This window comes from Nymphaea colorata, chromosome 13 (genome assembly GCF_008831285.2).
Source record: "Nymphaea colorata isolate Beijing-Zhang1983 chromosome 13, ASM883128v2, whole genome shotgun sequence".
NCBI lineage: Eukaryota > Viridiplantae > Streptophyta > Magnoliopsida > Nymphaeales > Nymphaeaceae > Nymphaea > Nymphaea colorata.
Genome location: NC_045150.1, coordinates 13,096,326 through 13,122,371, shown reverse-complemented (window position 1 = coordinate 13,122,371; position 26,046 = coordinate 13,096,326). Strand labels below are relative to the sequence as shown.

At 43.9% G+C, this 26,046-nt stretch overlaps 2 protein-coding genes across 2 annotated transcripts in view; both read left to right on the top strand.

Moving 5' to 3' along the window:
* Positions 1-26,046, top strand: part of LOC116266854 (disease resistance protein RPS4B-like) — a 50,545-nt gene that overhangs the window by 17,963 nt on the left and 6,536 nt on the right. The window lies entirely within an intron of this gene.
* Positions 18,141-23,000, top strand: LOC126410661 (uncharacterized). Its single transcript, XM_050081119.1, has 4 exons — positions 18,141-18,220; positions 20,830-20,908; positions 21,971-22,420; positions 22,832-23,000. Exons 1-4 carry the CDS (start codon positions 18,141-18,143, stop codon positions 22,850-22,852), a joined length of 630 nt encoding a protein of 209 aa, XP_049937076.1. The 3' UTR covers positions 22,853-23,000.

Genomic DNA, 26,046 nt, shown 5'->3' with positions numbered 1-26,046 from the left:
TCAACACATGTGATATCTACACTACCAGCATATTGGGGCTTGTCAGTTTGTTTTTATCGTAGTACATGTAAGAAGCTTGAAAGTATGTGTGAAAATTTTTATGGGAAGGTATGGAAATATCTAAGGCATGCCACCATGTGAGATTGGGTAAACTATGTTTGTCATATGAAGAAGGAAGGGTAGGGCTTTGATAAACTAGATCATGATATGATCAGCAGCTCCAAGAGTATCGCTGAAGGAAGTAACATTGGAGGAGATTACGCTAGATGAAATCACGTCCAGGCCAACAAAATCAGATCCAAGATTTTAGCTAGAAGAAATTATGATAATGATGATTCTAGAATGACAACCACCTCAGAAAAGGAAAAACTACAAGATCTTGTAAATCAATCTAATCCCAAGATATATGGGATTGATGAACAAATGAATTGAATATAAATGAAATCTCTCATCTTGTGAAAATTAACAAGTGAGATATCTTTCCCTTTGTAGATGTAGACTAACAAGCCGAACCACGTTAAAATGTTGTCAATTCCTTTCTCCTCTCTCTAGCTTAAGGTTTACTATGGTATCAGAGCTTCAGGTTGATCAACTTGAGCTATATAGATTGAAGGAGATCAAGGTGCTGCAAAACAGAGAAGCACCTATGAAGAACAAGATATGGCAGGAAATAGTGGGCCAAATCCCTCACACGTTTCAACCCTAGTGATCGGTTGAAGCTGAAAGTTGGGGCGTCCACTCCTCACAAGAATAACGCATTACTGTCCAATTTTCATTAGAATCGGAGCTGGCATTGATTTTTTTTTTTAATTCTGCGAGTCGGGCAGTCCTGAACAACGTCTGAAGCAAAACAGAGCCTATATTTCTGTTTGCCGTCTTCCTCCATGTTGGTTCCACCGAAGCCCTTTTCACCACAAAGTTGGACGTGCACTATGTCATCACAATCACCAAACAACAACTCTTATAGTATGCCTGCAGCACCACCAAATTCTGGTTCAGACGTCATGAACCTGCCAATTTTAGGTCTAACTCTTCCATCATTCCTACTCCAATAAGTCTCGAGCATTTCCTATCTATAAAACTGTCCTCCGACAACTATTTACTTTGGAAATCTCAGTTTATTCCTATGCTCAAAAGTTAAAATATGATGAGATATATTGATGGGTCGTTCAAATGGCCAAATCAGTTATTGCCTAGTGAGGATGGCAAAGGGACTGTTTTAAATCCTACTTTTCTGGAATGGCACCGAGGTGACCAACTTTTACTAAGTTGGATTATTTCATCTCTTAGTGAAGTCGTGCACAGTCAGGTTGTAGGCCTTGATTCATCATACAAGGCCTGGACCACCATAAAGCGTATATACGCGGCTCAGTCAAGAGCAAAAGTGCCGCAATTAAAATCTTCCCTGCAAAACCTGAAGGAAGGAACTGAATCCATAACAACCTATTTTCACAAAGCCAAAGACATAGCTCACCAATTAGCTATGGACTCCAAACGAGTCGATGAAGAAGATTTGGTTATGAACATTCTTTCTGGCCTTCCCGTAGAGGAATATGGCACCCTAAAAGTCTCCTTGCGCAGTTGTGTTGACCCTAGTACATCGACAACAAAACTTCAAGAATCACCACTATCGTGGAAAACCTGAGCCAGCAAACAAGGCATCCAGGACATCGCTCTCAGGATAAAGTTGTCAACTGTCACACTTGTGGTAACCGTGGACATCTTGCTTCTCAATGTCAAACTGTATGTCAAGCTTGCAGGAAATCAGGACATGGTGCACTACATTGTAAATTATATAAATTTCAAAAGGAGTCATTGTTCCCAGAAGCGTATCACATGGAAATTACACCTCAAGCAGATGATAGTTTTTGGTATCTAGACACCGACGCTAACTGCTGATCTGAATAAACTTTTTGTTCACTCAGAGTATTAAGGGAAGGATCAATTGAGAGTTGGAAATGGTGCTGGTCTGCAAATCATGAATGTTGGTAATGCTTCTCTCTATAGTTCAAATTCAAAATTTCTCATAAAGAACGTGTTGCATATTCCTAGTATTTCTAAAAATCTACTATCTGTGCATAAATTTGCTCATGACAATGATGTTGTGTTTGAATTTGACGCAAATTGTTGTTATGTTAAAAATCATACAACAGGGGAGAAACTTCTGCAGGGAACAAATAAAGGAGGCTTATATCAGCTAAAGTTATACCAATATGCAACTCGTCAGAAAACAACATTTGTTGGAGAGCAGGTCTCAGTTGATCATTGGCATAATCGAATGGGACATCCTGATTTTAGAATTGTGATACATGTTTTAAAGAAATTTGCTTTACCTATTGATAGTAGGGCTTATAATAAGATATGTGATGCATGTCAAAGAGGGAAAAGTCATGCTCTTCCTTTTGCTCAAACGCAACATAAGATTGATGCTCCACTTGATTTAATTTTTATTGATGTTTGGAGACCATCGGCCACTCCATCGTTGCATGGTTATAGTTGCTCTAATTTGATTACTACCTAGTTAGAGTTTCATCTAATCTTGCTTAAGTTCTCATCTTGCTTAAGTTCTTTTACAGATGTGCTTGTGATCATTTGTGATGTTAAGTTAATGTGAATGTATGAATGCATTGATCTTACATGATAAACATAAGAAGTAAATTATTCGTTCCTACCGTGACATTCATCTGAAAGTATTCATACCATCACATACATCTAAGTTTTTTATTTTTATTAATAAAATTGTGGTAAGTATTTTATGAAAGAAAGAAAAGTTTTGGAAAATAGAATAGGGTTGTATACCTCAAGCATGATTCCAATATTGGTGTCATCACATGAGTGGTGGTCTTAATGAAGTCTGTGAATAAGAAATTAAAACCGTAAATCTTGAAAGAAAAGTATCCAAAGGAATAGAAAAAAAAGAGAGGTATATATATATACACATATAAAGTTTGTTAAAATAAAATATCAAATAAAATAGAGAGAGAGAAAAAGATTTTATAAAAAGAAGAAAGAGAGATTTTAAAGAGAAAGAGAGAAAGAGAAAGTGGATTACACACATATATTCGTTGACATATGTACGGAAATAAAAATTTGTAAAATAACATGTTAAATCATAAAAAAGAAAAAAAAAAGATAGTCATGTGTACGTATACGTATATAACATGTATATACACATATGCTTTCATGAGAGTTCAAACTAATAAATAACTTAGAAATATCCGACTTCAATTTTTTATGTACGCCGAAGAGGAACTTGGGCTTGTGCAAGAGCCCAGGCTAAGTCTCCAAAGCCACATTAAAGGAGGTTCTTGTTTTGAAAAATCTTTTGAAAAAACGTGCTTCCAAATAATTTATACATGACCATAAAATCGTATTGTTTGTGACAAGAGAATATATTTCTTCCACTATTGGGTATGAAGAAAATTAAACATATATGAAATGAAGAGCAATGTAAGAGAGAATTCATTGGGGTCCCTAATCGGTCTATTGAGAAAGAAACTAACCGCGAGAATGACATGAAAATGCATATTAACATGTACATATTCGTAGAAGACTTTCTTGGGATGATAACGAAAAAATCTCAATCTAAACATTCATTATCGCAGTGCATTTGCTCATCAATTAAGAACAATTAATACATCATGAAAGAGCATCATCTCAAACAAAAATGATGAGTGAAGCACTATAACAAACATATTTTTTTTGGAAATAAATGAGGAAATGAAATTTGTTTCGCCTTACTCATATTTTCCCTACACTCAAGATATAGTTTGCTACTCCGGATAGGAAATCATTAGAGCTTTTTTGCATGGTCATAAGGAAAGTAGCAAGAGGAAATGAAAATAGATGAAGATTACATACCTCGAATATGAATGATATTAGAAGTGATCCCTGTCATTTGAATGATATTGGAGTCACATCGGATGAAGCTCCAAGATGATGAACCCCCAAGAGATCTCTTTGTGAAAGTGCTTGTAGTTCTCGACGATGTTGATCATAAAGACCAGTTCGATGCCCTAGTCGGCAGCCGGTCAGGTTGGTTCAGTGGCGAAAGCATAATCAATGTCACTTGTAGAGATGAAGACGTCTTTAAGGGACGATAGAAGATCATATATGAGGTTCCGAAATTGGATCATGCCCAATCGCTTAAACTTTTCAGTCAGCATGCGTTTGAGCAACCCGAGCCAAAATCAGATTGGAGAGGTGAATTGTCGAAGGAAGTTGTGTCAGTTGCTGGTGGAGTTGCTGGTGGGATACCTCTATGCCTCCAAGTATTTGGGAGCCTTTTCTCTGACTTTAAATCCATTAAAGAATGGGAGTCAAATCTGGAGCAATTAAAACAAGATCAACATAAAGACGTCCATAAGAGGTTAGAGATAAGCTATAAAAGCCTTGATAAGAAAAGACGACGCATATTCTTGGACATAACATGTTTTATTATTGTTGGGAGGATGCTTACCCAGGGGAGTTCAAGAGATGTGAAGAAAGGAAAAAGAAGAAACAATACGCAATGCACATGTCGGAAGGTTCCGAACTTTACCCAACTAATGCAATTGCCGAGTTGCAGCGTAAATTTCTAATCAGAATGAATGAGCATGGCACATTTGAAATGCATGATCAAATACGAGACATGAGGAGAAATATTGTCCAAAAGAAGAAGCACGCAAGCAGGTTTTGGGAAAATAACAAAACATTACAAATGCTACAACCAGGAAACGTAAGTATGAGCTTTCTACACGTTCTTCATTTTCTCTTCTTTCTCTTTATTTATGATGAATACTCGTGCTTGGAAGTCGCATGTATGGTGGACAAATGGAACATAGTTGATCAGCAGTGCCTACTATCGATTGTTGCTTTATTTGGCATCTGGCCAAAATTTTGTTATTCTCCTTTTTGGAGCATAGTATAGTATGGCTGATCGAGTTTCTAACTGATTAGTTCATTGTTTGTGTGGTTGCTATTCCACATCTCCACAATTCAAACATTGAAGCAACCCTTGGAGGGTAGGAAAAAAGGGGTGTGGGGGTGCTTCTCTAGAATCCTCCTCAACCTTATAATTATGTTGTCATAGCTTTCTGAAAATTATCCTGTCAAAACTTGATACTGGAAGGCTCAAACCTCCAACTTCTAATTTTACTTTTTCTTGAGCATAACCATGTGGAGCTGAAAAATTGTAGACTTCGATAGCTGATCTCCTATTCCTGCTGATAGTTTGCATAAAGCTCTAAATTTAAATTCTGACTTCTTTTGGCAGAAAGCTTTAGTAGAAATCATACAACATCACTTGCATTGCTTCGACGTTTTCATTTTATCAAGGAGCTCATTTTTTTTCTTTCTTTCTCGTGATCTTTCCTATCCTAGGGAACAAAGAAGGTTGAAGCCATTATTTTCCACCGTCACGGCCGGCAGCACATTCCACCTTTAAAAACGACGTCGTTTAGAAACATGGAGAACCTGAGAATACTTTATACAAGCTTGGTAAGGATGGAGGGCTTGTATCAGGATCTACCCAAATCGTTGCAGTTCCTGAGGTGGTGGCAATGTCCGTTGAAATCATTGCCGACCATCGACTTTGATGTTGTGAACATTGTAGTGCTCGACCTGACAGAGAGCATCATAGAGGAGTTTCTAGGTCCAAGTGTGACTAGTAGTTTGCCCCAGGAGGCGAACTACTCGCGGACCTTCAGCCAATTGAAAGTCCTTATTCTCAAGAATTGCAAGAACCTCAAGAGCACCCCCCATTTTAGGCTGATTGCAAACGCAACCAAATTGGTATTTGAAGGGTGCGCCAAGCTGGGTCAAGTCCATGAATCGATTGGCGATCTCGACAAGTTGGTGTGCTTGAACTTGGGAGACTGTGGTTCTCTAAAGAACATACCTGATAGCATCTGTCGCCTAAGTTCTTTGGAGAAGCTCGTCCTTCGCTCGTGTTGGTCGCTAGAGGAACTCCCAGAAGAGATTGGCAGGTTGACGTCTTTAAAGGTGCTCCAATTAAGCCAAGGGTATATGCAAAGACTTCCGGAGTCTGTTGGCCTGTTGACAAACCTGCAAGAGCTGGAAATCAGCAATTGCGCGGATTTGAAGACCATCCCAGACATTTCAGATTTGCAAGCCCTGCGACATTTATGTCTGAGCGGATGCAGCCATCTTATAGATGCTCCTGGCCTTAGCAAACTGAGATGTCTAGAGTCCCTGGCACTCCACTACTGTAAAGCACTAAGGAACATGAATGACATGATGAAGGTAATTTCTTTACACATTTATATATCAATATCGTTTTCATAAACTTCTTGTTGGCCTGCATTCTGTTTTATCGATCACAATACAATAGAGTAAAAAGTAAAAATCTTTTTCTCTTGGTCGTCTTATTAATACCTTACAAAGTGGAGCAATATGAGTGTTCACTCGGGTGCGTTGTTTAGGTGACCTTTCATATGCTATCACTTGCGTGCCTCTTTTGATGGCGTAGAAGCCCAGAATGAATGACATGATGAAGGTAATTTCATCAATGAGAATGATGTTTTCTTTTTCCCCTTCTTCTTCCTGTGTATGCTCCGTTCCAGCTTCCATGGCTGCCTTCAATGAGCTCTCCTTCGCCTAAAGCCCATCCCGGGTTGAGGAGACTCCACCGATCGCTGCCCACGCATCCTCCACCGTTTCCCTTCACCCATCCGACGCCCACACCGCCTGCAAGACCCTCCGTTAGCCTCCCTGTTACCTGCGCATCCTCCCTGCCATCACCGTTTCCAGAGAGGCCGGTTACTGTTCCATTGGTGTTCTCCCCCTCCGAGCGAGATTCTGGGCGATCAGGACCGCGGTCGGCTACCTCCAGCATCCCTCCCGGCCGCGGGCTCAAACAAACTGGTATCAGAGCTATCGCACGGCCAGGGGAGACTGATTCGTGAAGCATACTGACGCTGGACCGCTTGAGACAGAAAACAGAGAGGAAGAACGCTCTTCAGATCAACGGCGTTATTTTCTGGACGAGTTCTAGCTGTCGAGCACCCACCCATTTTCTTCGTCTACGTCTTGGGAGTGCTGTGGATTTTTCAGACGATTTTTGGAGCACCCTGGAGCGAGTTACGGATTTTTGAAGGCAACCTGTATTTTCCGGCGTCTTTACCCTCTCCAGCGGGTTCCGACGGATTCCAGGCGATTTGAAGGGGGATTTCTCACTGTCCAGCGGCCGATCAATCCTGAAAAGATTAATTTGTGTGGATGAGTATAAACGAGGATTCTTGACTCATTTCCGAGTAGATCGAGCTTTGGATCGTCGAATTTGGTCAAGAAATGACGTTGGAATCTTGATTTGAAGTTCACCGGCGAGTTTTCGAAGTTTTCCGGCGAAAACGACGATCTCGGTGGAATATTTCGCCGAGATTCCGCCGTGTTCTTCGGTCCCCGGCGACGAATCAGTGTTTCGTGTCCCGAACGAAGGCGGTACGCAGCGACACGCGAGTCCCGTCGAGTCCAGCATCACATCTCGACCGTGTCCCGCCACGAGTCCCGCCTTACCTCCGACTCCGAGGACACGGTGTCCCGCACAGCTCGTGTCCTGACGATTTGAACTGAGGCGACGACGTGTCCGTCGTGTCCCGGACTCCATCGCACGAATCAGAGCCCCAGACACCACCTGAAAGTTGTTCTCTGCTGTTGTCAGTTATCAATTTTTCCAGAAACTACCCTAACTTCCGGCGATCGGCGCTGCCAGCTCCGAGCTCGGATTTTAGTGATCTTAGGTACGTTGGATCCGGCTACGTCTTTATTTGGCAGCCAAATTTCAGAAGTTTTCGACTTAAGATCAGTCCGGAGCGGCATTTTAAGTGGAGACTGGTCGGAGCTCATTTTCTGGACTGATATCACCCTGGAACCAATCTGAACTGAGCGGCTGAGGCGTGACTTTCCTCAGCTACGAATCCTTCTGTGTTTTGAGGTATCTGGAGATCTTGATACCACTGGAAAGCTACAGATCTCTAAAATTTTTCAGTTTTGTTTTGAGGATTTTTGGACCTCGGAGCTAGGAGATATGGATTTTTAACTGGAGACTGGTCTGAGAAGCCGCCTGAAACCAGCCCTGAGCCTGTCGACCGACTGAAAAACAAGGTTGAGGCGTCACTTTCTTCAGCTCCGATTTTCTCTATACTGGGAGGATGCTGGATCTCTTAGTACCGTTGGAAAGCCACAGATCTTAAGAAAGTTTTGGCACCAGTTTGACGATTTTTGGGCATCGGACCAGGGAGATACGGAATTTTGAGTGGGCAGAGGTCTCTGAAGTCACCTTCTGCCTGATTCCAGATTCACCAGAGCTTCAAGGAGAATACGCGTCCGCCGGCGCTTCCGGCGACTGCCACACCCCATTCACATCTTCTCCTGGGGTTTACTTGAACATCTGGTGACATTTCCAAGCATTCCCCCTTACTTACTCGTATTGCTGAACTGCCCTTGACTGTTCTTGTTCTTTCTTTGCTGGACCGAGCTGCACGAGTAAGGGGCCATCCTCTCGACGAGCTGATTCTGAGGGCCACACACCTTGGCTGAGGAGGAGGAGATCCAGCTAGCCACTTCGACTGGGCTGGACTAGGGAGAAGGAAGGGCGTTCGCTGGCGCCATTCCAGCGATTTCTTCCCCCTACACGCTACAGCACTTAGGGGTTTCCGAGCTCACGGTGACGTGCATCCCCTTCTCCCTTTTAGTTGCTGTTATATCTTTTCAGTAACTACTGCTGCTCCATTTTCTTGTCAATGAGCGAAGTCCAGCCGCACCGCTAGGAGGTGCCACTCGTCGACGGAACGAGGCTGCTGAATACGGGGGTGCAGCCAAGCTGCCGGTCTTAGCCCCCGTGACCAGGTTCCCTTCGCCTCACCCTATAGTTGCGAGGGAGGTTGTATTTGCTTTATCCCTGCCACCGGCACCCCTGACTTGGGCTCCTCCTTGTGCACCTTGCACGGGACACAGCCCGGCGGTGGGAAGACTTACCTAAGGGCAAGAAGGGCGTGGTTTGTACGTTCTAGGCATGGATTGTTGAGTGAGATGGGAGAGATTTAATCCATGTATCGAACGCATTTGTAATCCTTAAAGCCATATTTGCTCTTGAGAGTTTTGTTGTGAGGTTGGGGCTGGGATTTGTACTCCTCCGGGCAAGCTAGGGCCTTTGACAGGCCCGGGAAACCTTGTACAGCCGTCCACGAGAGGTAGGAGCAGCATCCTTGTGATACCCGGCAGTGGGCAGGCTTCAGTCTTAGCTCAGCCGGCAGTGGCAGTTGTGGGCGACGTGCGGCCAGGTTATAGCAGTCGGACAGCGGATTGACGCCAGCCCGGGCAGTGCAGTGCGGGCAGACAGTCTAGCCACACCGTGACATTGAGCAGCGCGCGCCATGGCTAAGGGCGCCGATGGTTGCCGAGGACACTGAGGCGCAAGAAGAGTGCACGACTGTTAAAGGTGGAGTGGAGCGAGCACCACGGGGGGAGACTTACTCCGCCCGAGTGCCTAACCAAGATCTGAGCATATGGAGGTCGGAACTCAACCAACAGTTCGAAGCACTCGGGTTGATGTTCCAAGACAATATGAACCAAAGGATGAACCGTTTAGGGGCCGACCTGGGAGCACCCCTAAGGCAAGTAAGGAATAGGGAGGACCGTCTTGAGGCAACCGGCCAAAGGGCTAGAGACGACCCTAACCCCGACGGAAGAGGGTTACGGAGAGGCCATTACGATTTTGGGGAACCCTCCCAAAGGGACCCAAATCTGGGATCAAGGGGACCTCACATCCCCTCTCGAGCCCGAGATCGACCGGTGGACTACTCTCTTGGGTGGCCACGAGAGTCGGGGGAGCCACCACTTGACTCCGCCCGACCCCAAGAGTTGGGCCAACACAGGTACCCCCGCGGATAAAGAAGAAAGGGGGAAATCGCCGGGTGCAAGGAGCAGTGAAGCGTATCGAACCGGCGGTATTTCAGCTAGACCGTTCGATAGAGGAGTCTATGTACAGCGAGACCCGGGGCAGTATGAGCCGGTTCCACCCGAGCGACAGCCACCACGTTTCGGGTAGCAGGCTGGTAGGAGGATTTTCAGAGGTCACGGCCAGGTTCGGGCAGAACGTGGGAGACAGGGGGCAAGACAGTTTGAGGAGCCGCCTCCACGCTTTGGGATAGGAGCTCCACCCGATCCCATACCAGGATACTCGGGAGACTTGGCAGTCCTTGACTTTCCCCCACCGAGGCCCGAACACGGAGAGGGGAGGGCTGATAGCAACCCAGCTCTCGCCCATCAAACCAGTTCTGGAAAGGGCAGATTAGGGACTGACGGGGCTGAGAAAGTTCAAGCCACACCTCCCTTGGACGCCAAAGAAGATGGGAGCGAAGCGGTGCCGAGGGGAGGAGAGCTCCCTAGCAGCCAAGGTAGCGTCGAAATAGAGTTGAGAACTCAACAGCCCATCCAGCGATACTGTAGGCATGATCCCATCAAAAGCAAGATGGAAACCTACTGGACCCCGACTTCCGAACTTACCCAGCAGGTTGATGAGCTTGGCGCAGTGGTCATGGAAGGCTTGAGCAACACTCTCGAACGGTTTAGAGCAGAATTAGGGACTGCCACAACGCAGGTCCGTGAGGGGATGGACAGCATTGAGGTTCTTCAAAAAGAGGGCTTGGGGTATGGCGGCACTGCCACCCCACCGCCGACCGATGGTAAATTCCAACTGGGTTGGGGTTTTCGGAACTTCCCCCTCCAAGGTGGAGACGCCAGCCCACTCCCGGACATGTTCATAGCTGAACCCGCACGACCCTCTCAGCTCACGGTCAACCCCGTAAAGGAACCAGACTTGTTTCCGCCTATGGTAAGCCCGCGGGAAACCCCGAACCATTGGGTCGCCCACAACTCGCCCTCATCTGGTTGTGGACAGGTCCAACATTGTCATCTTGACGGTGGAAAGAATGAAGAGGGTTTTGACCGGGGAAGGAAGGGAGGCTCCAAACAGGGTCTAAGTCTTAGATATAAGCTGAGACGGAAAACCAGACTGAAGGGTAGATGGGTTCCTCGCTTACAAGGTAAACCACATGGGGTTCAGCGAGAGTCAAACCAGCGGAGTTCTATAGGTCCATACACTGCCTATAATCACATCTATCTCGGGCTGAAATGGCAAGAAATGGATGGAGACAAGGGAAGTGAAAACGTATATGAGATGGGTCTAGAAGAGGGGGAATCCCGAGCGGCTAAACAACCAGCAGAAGCACGGGATTCCAGCGATCAGCTAAAATTTGGTGAGCTACTTCCTAGAGTAGATTCAGCCCTTCCTACGGATCCAACTCCGGCTCCCACCCGAGGTGACCGCCACCCAAGAGGGCCACATCCGTTCCCTGACCCTACATGGCAAGGACAGCGTGATAAAAGGGGGACGGGGTGCCCGGAGAGACACCCATCGGCGACGCTCGATCAGTGCCCACCCACCGAGTTTGGGAGAACTCATTGTAGGAGCATCCTAGCTGGTCCGGCAACTATTTGGGATCAATCTTCAGTACCCAACTCGAGTTGTATCAGCCTGAAGATTCTAGAGACGCCAAGCATGTATGTCAAAAAGGGCGGCACCAAGCCAACCAGACCTCCAACCAAGGAGGACCATAAGACACGGGCTTTCAGCCAGAGCCGTGAGCCCTTGCTGTCCGTGCACAGTAGAGTTGCGCTAAAACAGAATGAGAAGCCGGCTGCATTCAGCCAAGTCTATCTTGGACCGGAATGGTTGAAGTCGGCCGAGATGGGAGGGACAAATGCTCCCAAAGCTATGAGGAGAGCGGGCAGGACTTATGTCAGTGACAAACCAACGGGTATTAGAAGATCTTCCCCAAGCAAGGGGCGTTGGGCTGAAGAGATGTCAAGGACTGATGCCCTTCCACCAAACCGGTAGCCCTCCTACCTTGGCATAAACACGCAGGCATCTTGGGAAGGGGACCTCCCGGAATGGTCCAACCCATTAACGAGAAGGCAGCCCATCACCATAAAGCCGGGCACGTCGGAAGGATACAAATCCCATGTTGGGCAGCCCGAAATGGTAAGAGCTACTCTTCGGTTGCCACCTTTTATGACCGACACAGATGGACCGGGTATAAGAGGCCTGAAAATCCCTCCCAACAGCCACCTAGGGGGGAGCTAAACCGAGAGTTGCCTCCACATTGTAGGAGACTTCCTCCCGCGTGCACCAAGGGGCCTAACATTACTAAGAGCAGCCCGAAGGCTTCATCGTCATGAGGTTTTTCATGTAAGGTGGGATTCTTGGCCTCACAAGAGAAAGGTGGAGATGAGTTGGACCAAGAGGCTAGGGCCGAACTCAGGACTGCCCACCACCACCTAGTGAAAGAGAGGACCGAGCCCAAGGTGGGGCTCATACCGCCTGCCATTCGAGAGGGACGCCAGTCACTTACGTGGGACAAGGCAAGCAAGAGGAATGGTATTCCGCAGGCCGACAAGGGCAGGCAGCAACCAAGCTATTCTCCATTCCATCATCGGTGCTTGACTCCCCTAGAACCGTTAAATCCTGACGAGAGAGGACCAAGCTCCCATGCTGGAGCGAAATGGGGACCAAGACGCCCATGTGGACATTCCCCTAGCCTCAAGGACAGATCAAGGGGAGAGGTTTCCTCCGAGCCTCCAACCGGATTTCCCAAGGGAGACGATAAAGATATACACAACCGGGGTGATGAGAGTGAGGACCGAAGTAGGCATCCCAGCAATGGAGATGGGGGCCTAATGCTACGAGGATACATACGTACCATGGGCGTAGTGTTGCTTGTGGATGGCAATCTCTCTTGTAACCTCATAAACCGCCAAGTTGCTCGATGGATTTGGGGAGGGGCAAGAGGACACTTCACTAGCAATAGGGAAGATGGAGGTGACATAAGGGAGGCCCTTTGTGCTGAATGTAAGGACATGGAAATCCAGATCCAAAGTTATAAGTTCCGGGCAGATCTATATGTATTTGTGGGGTGTGGACCCGATGTGGTCCTAGGCAGCCCTTGGCTGCGAACACTAAGGGATGTTGTCCTAAACCCAAGTGGCTTGACAATACGGTTCACCAAGGAAAAGGGGGATGAAGTAACCCTTTTTGCCTTTGGACATGGCAGCACTTCTAAGGGTGCCTTGGGTGAAGGGACGACCGACCATTACTTCCAAATGGCACCACCCAACGCGCAAGGTTGGGCACCACTTCCGCCCATCTCCCATCCACCACTTCTGCCTCATAGGGTCACAAATCAGCCATCAGACAAGGACAGTAGTTTCAGCCCCGACCGTTCATTTATGGGTCAAGCACATACTGCTTGGGATCCCGGCGGAGAAGGGCAATGCTCAAGGGACTTTCCGCGCGTCCGTAATAGGCAACGCCGTGGACATGGGCGAGAAAGAGAGAAGGCGGGCCGTATGACAAGGAGGTTACTTATGGTAGGAGCCTGCGGACAGGCTCCATCTAAGGGGGATGGATCTGATACGGCCCATCCATCGGCGTCCAGGATGAGGGCCGCAGCCGGCACCGATAGGGCGGAAGGCCACGCACAGCCCACGGATGAGATGGGCCACGCGCCAGGAGGCGGGGGTGATGACCCCGGAGCAGATCAGAGGGAGGTTTCAGACCATAGGCAAGAGCCGGGCACAGCCCGGAAACCTACACGGGAGGTTAACCCCGCGGGCCGCCAGGAGGTGCATGCGGCTGAGGCAACCACCACGGGAGGTTTAGCCTCCCTCGCTCGGGCCAGGGCAGGTGCAGAAGGGACTGAGGGAGACAGCAGCACTGATGACTGCCGCCTGGCCGACCAGCGGCCAGGGCCGACCGACGTCCGAGCGCTAGGCGGGCTGGCCGACGCCCCTGCGCGCGACCTACCAGGCGACGCGGCAACACTCGGGCGAGAAGGCTCGGTAGCGACGGGCGCACCCTAGCCGGGAGGAGTTCCAGCGGGACATGGGTGTCATTTTGATGGGACACGTCCCTGCTGTGATGCCTGACACGACGAGGGGGTGCTGACACTGTATAGGGGGGACACTCAGGGAATAAACGGACACGGGTCCGAATTTGTGAGGCGGGTTGGCCCGTCACTTTTGTAGACCCGGATGCATGCGCAGTCTTATGGATCCGGGCACGGACTTTTTGGGGGATCAGGACTGGGGTCCGGATCCGAGTTTCTTGTATCGGATTTGGGACCCTAGTCTCTTAAAGACCCGGGGCGACTCGCCGCCCCCGACCCGGTTCGACAAGGCTGTCGAACCGAGACGCTGGTCGGCCACCTCCCACGCGAGCCGTGGGAGGCCGTTGGGCCTTCATCCTCCTCCTTCATAAGGGGGGAGGCAGCCATTGTTGAGGTATGCTTTGAGAGAGGATTCCCAAGAGGGTCGTTCCTGGAGGTTCTACCCAGAAGGTCGCCGGACGCCATTCCCGGCGGCAGCCCCCTTGGATTCCATCTCATTTCATCAATGAGAATGATGTTTTCTTCTTCCCCTTCTTCTTCCTGTGTATGCTCCGTTCCACCTTCTATGGCTGCCTTCAACGAGCTCTCCTTCGCCTGAAGCCCATCCCGGGTTGAGGAGACTCCACCGATCGCTGCCCACGCATCCTCTGCCATTTCCCTTCACCCATCTGACGCCCACACCGCCTGCAAGACCCTCCGTTAGCCTCCCTGTTACCTGCACATCCTCCCTGCCATCACCGTTTCCAGAGAGGCCGGTTACTGTTCCATTGGTGTTCTCCCCCTCCGAGAGAGATTCTGGGCGATCAGGACCGCGGTCGGCTGCCTCTGGCATCCCTCCCGGCCGCGGGCTCCAACACTTAGCAAGAAGAGAAATAAGTAGGGACTGCACAAAAATGAAACACAAACTCAGCTACCTATTTACCAATTTTTGGAATCCAACATGCTCAAGTGCCCCCTCTGTTAATGAAGCATTCTTCCAAACATAAAGTTCATAAGGCTAATCAAAACTTTGCTAAGATAAAAATGTGAAGAAAAAGATCCCATAATTGAAAACAACAGATTTCTTGCTAGGTTAAGCTGACTTGCATGGGAAAATATAACATGGCTCTACAGTTTCCCCACATCCTAAACCCATGAATGTGTATCATACGAGAGAAACTGAGAAAGCGAGAGACACCACCTTCAACTCTTAATGTAGTGCACCATCACTAGTTCCAGTTCCTACCTCCAGAAACCTAAAATTATTGAAAATAGATATGCACTTTTAAACAAAACAGCATGACTTAAACTCGCAGTTGACATGCCCCTTAGATGCGATGAAGCTGTCATCATAGATATTCAGCCAAGAAACCTACAACTTAAGCAATGTATGATATGCAATTCAAAAGACTATATGAGAATGCGACACAACCAACATACTCATGAACTTGATCAGATTTTATTTATTAAAAGAATCAAGCAAATACATTGAAAAATGAAAACCAAAGTGCCAAATAACTAAGTCAACAAAGCTCCTAAACAAACCCATTTCACAATGAAAGTGAAAAATAAACATGACAAGCACTATGCTGGAAAACCAATAAAGCAGGCAATAAAAAGAAAAAATTGAACTACCATAAATTCAAACCAACAATGGGTCAACTCAACAAAACTAAAATACTCTATCTAAACTAGAATGTGATCCTCCTGAAAACAAATCAAACCAATGACCTTGACCTATGGTGGACATGTACCTTACTAAAGCATCTATTCGACTAACAAGACATGAAGAAACTGAGTACAAACCTGGTCTAAAACCATGAAGGACCCAGGGACATAAATCTCATGCTGCTTCGAAGGATGGAACTTTTCAAAAATATAAAAATTCAAAATCGACTAATTCTTTTGAAAAGAGATAAGAGGCCTTCCATGACAGACTCAACCATCTGGGTTATGTTGAATACACTTACCTCTCTTAAGGCAGAGGATATGATGGAAAATTCATCACACTCAGCATGAGTGCACAAACGGTTTGGTAATAAAATGGCAAATATCTTTCAAGACCACCGGGAATTGGTTAGTTCATCCTATGCCTAGGAAGCCTACAAATATAACAAGAGATGTCAAGTTTTCACTTTGAAATAGTTCAAAAACGATAAATTAATTCATAAACAAGAGTGCTCGTGTTGTGCAAATAATATGGCCTTCATTTACCCATAGTACCATACAAGCATCAAGATTCATTTTGCATCAATGTCGTCAAATCTATAGAAGGAATGTCATTCAATTTCAAAAATGTGAACATAAAGGAATCATCCTTGGCATCTTAGGTAATAAAAAAAAGAAGCAGATATTGACCCCAGCATTGCACATCTATGAAAGATTGTCACATTCAATTCCAGCGAGTTCAACCTTCATGTTTTTCATCTCTTGGCAAGCACTTTTTTTTATGTTTTTTCTTCTTTTCTTTCTTTCTTTCCTTTGCATTTGCCTTTTTGGATTTTGGATTTTTTCTTTTTCTTTTTTTCAAGGCCGACCTTCACCTTTGAGGGTATACCTCACCACCCCAAAGGCTACTACGAAGCTCCACCGCTTTGGTGGTAATGTGTAGCTTTGTCACATGTCCCACCCGTTTCAGCTTACGGGCTTCGATGAGCCAAAGGTTCATAAGTCGTCATCTTCGCGGGACAGACATAAATCACCTATATGCCTACCCGGTACTCTCGATTAACGACTCAGAGGAACGAGGACACAAGCCACGAGCCCATCTCTCAACTCTCATTTTGCTACCTACCAAGATCTTACGAAGCATTATGGCTTTTCTCTCAAGATATTTTCCTGTTGAATCCTTGTAGATGCTTGATCATCAAAGTCGATAGCATTTTCTAGTCTTGACTTTCTCAACTTCATAAGATTTTTCCTTACTGCTCATATAAAAGAATTTTTCAGCTTTCCTCTTCCATTGATTGACAACAAAAACTTAAAATTTTCTCCTTTTACTTGAGAGGGTACTAAGAAAAACCAAAGGCATATACCATTGTGTGAGAAAACAATTTTAAAAATGCTTTTAAGCAAAATTTAAAATTTTCTCTTTATAAAAATTCATGACATCAAATGGTATATCAAAAGGAGGAAGGAACTATACTCCCTAAAGACACGGCAAATTGAATAACAAGATAGGTTGGCTGGGTAGAAAAACAAACTTCACCAATACTCCCATAAGAGTAGTGTCTTCTATACACAAAAAGGTTAGATTAAGGGCGACAAGTTCCCATAAATGTCGGGTCCTCAACTGATTGCAAGTTTGGCAAATGGTTTGGGTTAAGCTCTTCACTTTCTTCAAGAAAGAACAAAATAAACCTGTTAGAATAACTTGTAATAGGGAACCGGGTCCGGATATGGACCCAGTCCCATGGGCATGGATACCGAGGCTGGCTCGGTACCCTAGGCAAGCTCTCTACCTCTCTCTCTTATAATCTCCACCTATTGTAAATTTGTTGTTTAAGTGGATATAATTTTCTCTCTCCTAGGGTTGCGGTTTTGCCCCTAGGTTAGAGCTTCTCCGTGGTTTTTCACCTCTTCTTGAGGTTTTCCACGTACATCGTGTGTTTCTTCTCTATTTCTCTCTTACGTTGCATATTTCTACAAAACCAATCCTATACGGTGAATTTTCTAAAAACATCAGTTAAAGAATAATGACAACTATAGATTTGGATTTTTGGTAAAACTCCGAATGGTATGCCAAACTACAGACCATGCACCTTGCTAGATAGCACAAATAATATTTGCTAAAAAATAACCCTTTAAGCAATAAGACGAAAAAAAGATATGCATAAATCAAAGCAAAATCATCATACAAGTCTGCAGTTCAAATTATAATACCTAAGCATTCAGTCTGTAATCAATGCGCAAGAAGGTACAGATGCAGCATTAGTTATAAACCATATAGAATCTAAATTCTACCTGTCTTACAAACCAAAAAATAACTTTGAGATAATTGGAAAGCAAGCACCCAAAAACAAGACCGGTAAATCAATCAACCAGCCTAATATAACCATTGAAATACAAGTTACCACGATTAGCAGTCAATGTTTACACAAATCAGTGCCAAAACAATTCAAGAGTCCATTACAAAAGCATAAAAAAGCTCTCGACCATAGATTGCTAGATTGCTCAATAGATTACCAGCTGCCGGCCGAATAGCGCCGGTTCGAGATGATGCTGAACTGCGTCATGCTGAAACTGAGCCTCGTGGTGATGGTGCCTATGAAATTGGACCTTCGCTTGGAGCTCTGGTTCGCGGGAAGAAAGGCGAATGAGTACCTATGAAGAAGAGGGGAGCTCGAATGAAACAGTTTGCATTGCAGGAGAAGAAGAAGAAGAGGGAAGCGACACGTCGAGAAGGAAAGGGAGAGACAGTAGCGGTGGGCGAGTGCTTCGTCGAGAGAGAGCTGGGACGGGAAAGCATTTCTCTAAAGAAGGTTTTTCTGAAACCCTCCTCCTCAAGGCGACGTACCTCGACGCAGAAACTCTCCGCCACAAGGCGGAGGGTCTTCAAAAAAATCCTCCACCTCGAAGAGAAAGTCTCAAAGAAACTCTTTGAACCCCTCCGCCTTGAGGCATAGGATTTGCAGAGGAAACCCTTTGCCTCAAGGCAGAGGGTTTTCTCTGAACTCTGAAACCCTCCGCTTGAGAGGGTTTCCTCTGTTTCCAGAATCCCTCCGCCTCGAAGCAGAAGGTTGGTAGCGTTAAGAGAGAGAAAGAGAGAGAGACCTCCTACAGTTACCATGGTGGGTGGTCGCCGGCTATTCGCTCCGGCGATGCTCCGGTGAGTCGCTGGTTGCCGGAGCCGCCCCAGACAGTAGTTAACTCAGTCTGTGAGAGATCAGAGAGGCCTCGAAAGACCGAGATGTGAGAGAGAAATTGACATTGGAAATGAGAAAAGAAAGCGATGAAAAGTATCTCTTCAAAAGATGACCGTTGCGATACTTTTTTTTTTGGTTTCCAAATTTAATTCAGCAATTAATGGAAAAAACTACAAAAAGAAAGGAAAGGCTCCCATATGTATTATAACATTAGCGTGCCTGCAACGATTTAACCACTCTTCTCATTTGTTTTTTCATTAAAAATTAATGAAAATGGATCGAAGTCCAACGGCAAATTAAGGACAAGATTCCAGTTTGTTTATTATACACCTTATTAGTGATGATCTTCTTAACTTGAGTCCATATTTGAGAGTCTTCAATCGGTTTTTGAGATTAGGAGTAAAAGACTGATTAATTAGTTGTTGTTTGATTTATAACTGTTCAATTGGAGACACGTGCTTATATATCTATCATATCAATTGAAAGGAAAACTGAAAGAAAAATAAAGCTTACGTAGTGTCACCAAAGATACTGCTCTTGCATTCATAGTTCCTGCATTGAATCACCACGTATGGATCCATCTTCCCTGATTAACCAATTAATTAATCTTTTAACATCCAAATCTACAAATCAGAAACCCAAGAAAGAAAAGAAAATCCAAATACAAAGAAAAGAGAGAGAGTACCATTATCCAGAAAAAAGGGGGTCAGATAAAAGCAGTGCACATGGAGTGAATAACAAAGGGGAACAGGTGAAATGAGATTGTTGTCTCCTTCATTTCTTGTGAAGCAGTAAAATATGCATGTGAAGTCCCTTCGTCCCCTCTATGTGAGATAGAGAGAAAGACACTACAAAGAAGACAGAAAAGGAAATGATGGTCACCAAGGAATTCGGTGTTGTGGATGCCCTTTGCATCGACCAATAACAATTCCAGGATCCGCGAACCATGTTTTCTCCTTCTTCTTCTTCTTGTCTGCTTCTGGCCTCTGTGCGTGATGCATCGAATGCTGAACGTGTACATATCTTTATGTACATCCATCTATCTATTCTACCTCTTTGATTCCATAGTCATCAAGATTAGAAAAGGGGCCGGATTGTGGCAGTCTGGTCAAGATGACCATTTTCTTCTTCTCACCGTATGAAATCTTAAGATTGTCCACGTTTCAAGGACTATACAATCATAAACCATATCAAGTTCCAATAACAATTGGGTCCAAATTGCATTGGGTTAGGGCATGAATTTTATGTTACTACATTGGACTTTAGGAGCCAAGAGAGCTAGTTATCATAACCTTTCTGGAATCCTATGTTTGCGGAAAAAGGCACACAAATCATAATCTACCGATACAAACACACGGAAGGGAACTACATGCTTTCAAGATCATAAGTCGCACTATTCAGGCCTAATGCCCGACTACAGGAACTCGCTTCTTAAGTAAACACCAAGCATCCTACGGGATGGTAAGAACTGATAGGTCCAACACCCGTGAAAAAGATGGCTGCCTTTTGTGGGAGGAATACGACCTTAGCACTCGATCCAAATGTCTCCTCGTAGAGGGTTTGACACCTGCATTCATTTATTATTTGCAGGTGTTTTCTACAAGAGAGATTTACTCATTACATCATAGATATGATAAACATATTGTGTGGCTGGATGAATTCGGATGTTCTGGCTGCTTGTATCACCATTTCCCCTAAAGCTGTCTTTGTACTCTGGCTGTCTGATGATTCATTATGGAACACAGACTTTTTGTTTTTTCAGTTGAATGTAGAGTATCAGATTAGTTAGTCATGAATCTCTTTGTTGTAACATATGCAGTTAAAAGTGCTACATGGGCCTAGGTGGCAGACATCATAAAAGGGCCTAGGTAGGGCGTAATCACCAGAAAAAGGAGGAAAAGACAGAGAAAAGAATGAAAGTGGGAATTTTGAAAAAACTCCACTGGAATCAATATTTTAGAAGATAAATGAACCAAGAGAGATTTACTTCTTACCCATTAAGACCAAAAAGAGTACTATTTTGTGTTTGGATTGCCTAGGCGCCTCACCCTGGGGCTTTTGGATGTCTCTGCCGAGCTTCCCCAGTTGATCAGGCGTCCTGGTCTTAAGACATGGAAGGTTAGAATCTCTGCCTTCATGTGCACCACATAATTGTCCTTTTATGAGCAACAAAAATGTTCTTCTACTTCTGTACAGCTGAAACCCAAATTTACTGCAGTTATTTTTTCATTAACTGAACTTAGTTTAGTTTCTGCTAGCGTTTGTCAACACAAAGTTTTTGTTTTGACAAAATGAACAAGATATTCTTTGTTGGGTGGAAAAGATACAGTAAACAAGACTGTAGCCGCTGTTAATTGATTATTTATTCAAAACATATTTTTAAGAAGGTGCTGAATTTATTTTATAATGCCTGGAAAGAGCATGTAGTAATTTGAAATGCATTTGCAACTAGGCAATGTATGTCCAGGACCCAGTGTGTGTGTCCCCTTAGAAAGCATGCTTTGCTAATTTAGAGGCTTCAAGTATTTCAGCAAATATATTGCCAATCATTTAGAAGCAGATTTTCTACACATAGAAGCTTTCTCTCCCTGAATGACTGAATTACAAGACATCCATTGCTTCAAATTTGAATTCAATCTCTTTCAACACCTCACGAGCACCATGCACTTTAGGACTCCATTTGCTAACTTCATGAATAACTTCATTACTTTCACCAACACCACACCTAAAGAAGTAAGTATTTTATCAAAATGTAAGCTGCTACCCTGTACAGGTGAATGGTTCACTGTTCATTCAAAAACAAAATAATTGCACTTTGGAATTTGTCTTAATAGTGTTCTTTTATCATGTGTAGATTTCCATTTGTTGGGTGTATAATCTGGTAATAATTGGTGTTGCCATCTAGAAAAGGGAATGTTCTGTCGTAATACTTTTATGTAATAGACTCAGGAGTGAGGACAAAGCTATTTGGTTTGCCTTTGACAAGGATCGGCCACTTTCCTTTTTAATGATTCCTGAGCTTACCATGTCTCATTGTCTGTCTCTGACATAAACATTATTGAATCATGTTTTATGATTGTACCCAGCTTCAAGCATTTCTTAATTTGTATTCTTATGGTAGCTTTACTTGGAAATGTCAAAACATCAATTAATTTATGAATGCTGATACTAACAATGCAGGTGTGGGATAAGGGTTGCTGGCTGACTTCTTACGAAGAAGTTCCTTCTAACAGAAAGGCAGTGATAGTGCCCAGCATGTTCCCTTCAGGTCAAGCTGGGGAGCCAAGGGAAGCATCTGCTTTTGGTGAAGAAGAGATATCAGTCAATGTGAATGAGCTACAAACTGATACCTCTTTGCAGAAGCAATGTCAAATTGATGAAAATTTCGATGAAAACTTCCCTCTTGAAAGAGGTAACTGTGATGTGGGTGACGGCATTGCTTCGAGTAAGACTTGTGAGGAAAATGAGACAGAAAAGTTTTGCTCTCAATCCATAACTCCAAGAAATCCAAAACCTAAAGCAAAAGAAGTTTCGAACTTTCCTTTGGAACGATGTATGAGGATTTTGCCACATGACCAAAATGGAGGAGCCTTTTCAATTGCTGTCCTCCAAAAATTTCTCATTCAAGAGGTATCCTAGACTGTTTAATTGCTTGCTGTATTTCCTTTTTTTACTGAAGTTTTTCCTTTTTCTTCTTCCTCTTGTTATGTCGAGTTAGCTTAAGTTGTAGACCATGGATGAATAGGACCCAACAAAAGACTACATCATATGTTAGAAATAGAATTATCCTGCTTCATGAGATCCTTTCTTGTTTGACATCAGCATTTATCTTTGTTCATTTCTTTTTTAACATACTGTTCTGACTTTAGCATTTTCCTGTTGGATTTTCTGTACTGTATGTCATTATCAACATTAAATTACCAAGTAATACACCTTAGTTTTTTATCAACTTCATTAGAAGTAAATGCTTCACTAAGTGCTTACTTGCTACTAATTGAAGATATAATCTAAATGCCTGTTTATCTTTAATTTCTGCTACAGACAGGCCAAGTAAGCAAGTAGGTTATACGGATGAAAGTGGCAAGACTGGAGGGCCAGCAAAGGAGGTCAATGAGGCATCATGCACGGGTAATACAAGCATAATTGTTAATGCACCAAGTGATGATAATGGTGATTTAGCTGAGGGAAGTGTGGCCTCAGATTCTTTGGATGAACAGGGAATTTGGTTCAGAAGCAGACCACTTTAGAATTTGGTTCAGAAGCAGACCACTCTGAGCTCTGTCCAGAAGGCAATGAGATGGAGAAGGCTGAAGAATGTGAGGATGGCATGACTGACTTGAACAGGGAGGGAGTTGGGAGAGGAAAGTTGCAGATCCAGGGAAAATGGAGAGGAGTCGATCCTGTTGTATTCTTCATGGATGATAACATAATTAATAATTTAAGAAACTTTTATGGCATTGATGAATCATTGCCCCTTCATGGACATCTTGTAACTCGAAATGATGATGTCCACCATGTGAAAAGGATATACTATATATCAAAGTCCGTTCATGACGTCATCAGGTTGAATTTTTGTGTTGGTCAGCAGCTAAAGATAAGATCTCTTGGATTGAAAACTTTTGTAAGTTCCTCCCTTTTCATCATTTTTTTTTTCGTTTTTGCCTGTATAGAAGTAACTGTTGTTTGTCCTAGTCATTTCTCCAAGTGACCTTGTAGAGGAACTTTAGGATTGAAATCAATTTATTCCTTTCTTTAGTTTGTATCTGAACTTGCTAAAATTACAGGTGGTTGCAAAAACTGGTTTCCTGTTCTCATGAAATAGATGCAGTTCTTACTCGACTTGATTTTATTGCCTCCAGATGTCACCATATTGAAGAACAATATTTTCACATTGACTGTATATGGCATTTCTTGTGTTCAATACATTGGACGATCATGTAGTTATTTGCTATTCATGTTAATGATAGTGCATGTTTGTTTGGTAGTTCCTTCTCAAATATTATTGTAAGTACTTCATGGTTTAGCTTGGTCATAAGAAATGAAATGTTATTATGTACACTGTAGTAATATATGTTTGCAATATGCTGGGAGCTTGATTGATGGGTTTTAGGTCATCAATTTGATATTCTGATGAGAAAAATCCTAAAAAGAGGAGTGCCTTCTAAATTTTTGTGCTCCTGCTCTGCTAAATTATAGCTTTCCCAGTAGCTCTCTCTCTCTCACTCGTCTGCAAGTCATCTATTTGCTGAAGTATGGTTAGACAGAGTGACATTTTGAGGAATAAATTGCCTGTAGTTTGGAACTTTAGGTATATTCCTTTCTTGCCTGTTAGACTGGGTGCCTTCTTTTGTCAGGAAAAGGCAGACATCAAAGGATTCGTCTACTTCATGTGCCTTTAGGATATCTTCTGAAGGTTTACCCCTCTTGCTGCCATATATGACCAAACAGCAGATCCACGCATCACTAAAAGACTTTGTGCATCTCTTAAAATATCGTACAGTTAAGTTTGCAGACTTTTGTGATGCTGAGTTTGGTGAAAAGGCTTCAGAGTTGTCTGCAGGTTGTTGTGTTGCATAAAGGTAAATTACGTGTCTTTTATCCAATTATCTTTTTCTTCTAATTAACAGTTGGAGTTATCGAAAGCCTTAAGTCTCGGTTTGACGAGGGACTTTCTTGATGCTATGTCACATTTCTTCATGTACTTCCACTTTTTTTGTTCTAGGGGAGGTCCTGTTCCTGATACGATTGATGTTGATGGGTCAACAATTGCTATCGGATGTTGGAAAGGAAGAACAAATCTGAGTATCATGGTATCACAAGTAGAATATCAGGAATTGCTTGATAGGCTTAGTGGGCCAGTCTTCGTCATTGCAAAAGACCGAGGATGAGAACCACAAGGGCTGTGTCAGCTAACCTTTTTCATGATGAAGCCCCTTGTGTACGCTCTCTCATGTTTCAACTGTTTTTCAGTGGCAAGTTCATGCTTTGCATATCCCCCATTTATGGCCAGCTTGTCAATGTAACCTTGAAAAATCAATTAGTTTATAGCAATCTGTTTGTGTGTTGATTACCTTATTGCCTTTGTGATTTACTGTGGAGCCTAGGCATGGTTTACTAGGTTTGATGTGGATTCATTTGCGGTTTGATAAAACCCTGCGTTGATTTCTTAAGGTTGCAGCTCACGTTTTCTTATTGTCAATTAACCATGTTATAGTAAACCATCACGTGAGTTTGAGAAAGCCCTTGCTTTAATTTCTTAAGATCGCACCTCACGTTTTATCACTGAAAATTAACCATGTTATGGTAAACCAGCACGTGAATTTGAAAATTTATGATCAATTACAGATGTTTTTCCTGTGAGTTTGCACCCTGTTTTGTTGACTTGCTCCTCCAAAGAAGTCTCAAAGTTGTAGAGACATTATGGAAAGCGCACAAGGATCTTCCGACGTCAGTTACACAACTCTTAAAACACTTCTAGCAAGTTGGAATGGCTTTGTGAGCTGGTAGGGTTCTGCATGTTAAAGTTTGAGTAATGGGTGTTTCTTCCCCAAAATGGTGAATTTACAATTTAAGACAAATTTGTAAATTTCTTTCATATAGAATGAGTTCTGTGAAAGAGCTTTTACTCGCCATTTGCACCCGTCATGCTCCATTTTTGTTAGGCAAATACTCTCACCAAGATTTTAGCAATAATTGAGTTGACAGATCGAATATGTGCTGATAAGTTGCCGCCTCTGTCGTTTCATTCACCGTACGATGCACGTTTCACCACCTATTTGGTCCTTCTTTCTTTCCGTTCCACAGTTCGAAATGAGGCCATTTTGAACTGCAGTAGTTCTTTCACTTTCGTCGAGGGAAAACTTTAACTCATCACTGCGAAATTGAGATGGCAAACAGATAACCACGCAGACGATTTGCAGAACAAACCAATTAACCATGAAATCTTTTCACATGGCTTCCTAGTCAGGCAGCGAGTTCTTCAACCAACAAATTCTCCTCCAGGTTCAGAAAAATGCCTCAACGGACCATAAAAGTAAAACAAATAGAGATTTACAATAGACGCAAGGATCACTGGAATCCTCTAATAATCCTTACCGCAAAACTGAAGCGAAACCACACCGCCTAAAAGGAAAATAGAGACGAATTATGAACTACAGCACTTTCCCTTGGCAGGGATTTCTTGTGCTGGCCAAGGGATAACGATCTTCTTCCTTGCAAGGGGTGAAGGATGACCATTTGCTTGATTTTCTCTGCAA

Coding starts and splice junctions, on each gene's coding strand:
- LOC126410661 (XM_050081119.1), top strand. CDS start 18,141: ATGATGCTGAACTGCGTCATGCTGAAACTGAGCCTCGTGGTGATGGTG. Junction 20,909..21,970: donor CTGGTCTTAAGACATGGAAG/GTTAGAATCTCT, acceptor CTAACAATGCAG/GTGTGGGATAAGGGTTGCTG. Junction 22,421..22,831: donor AAAAATTTCTCATTCAAGAG/GTATCCTAGACT, acceptor TTTCTGCTACAG/ACAGGCCAAGTAAGCAAGTA.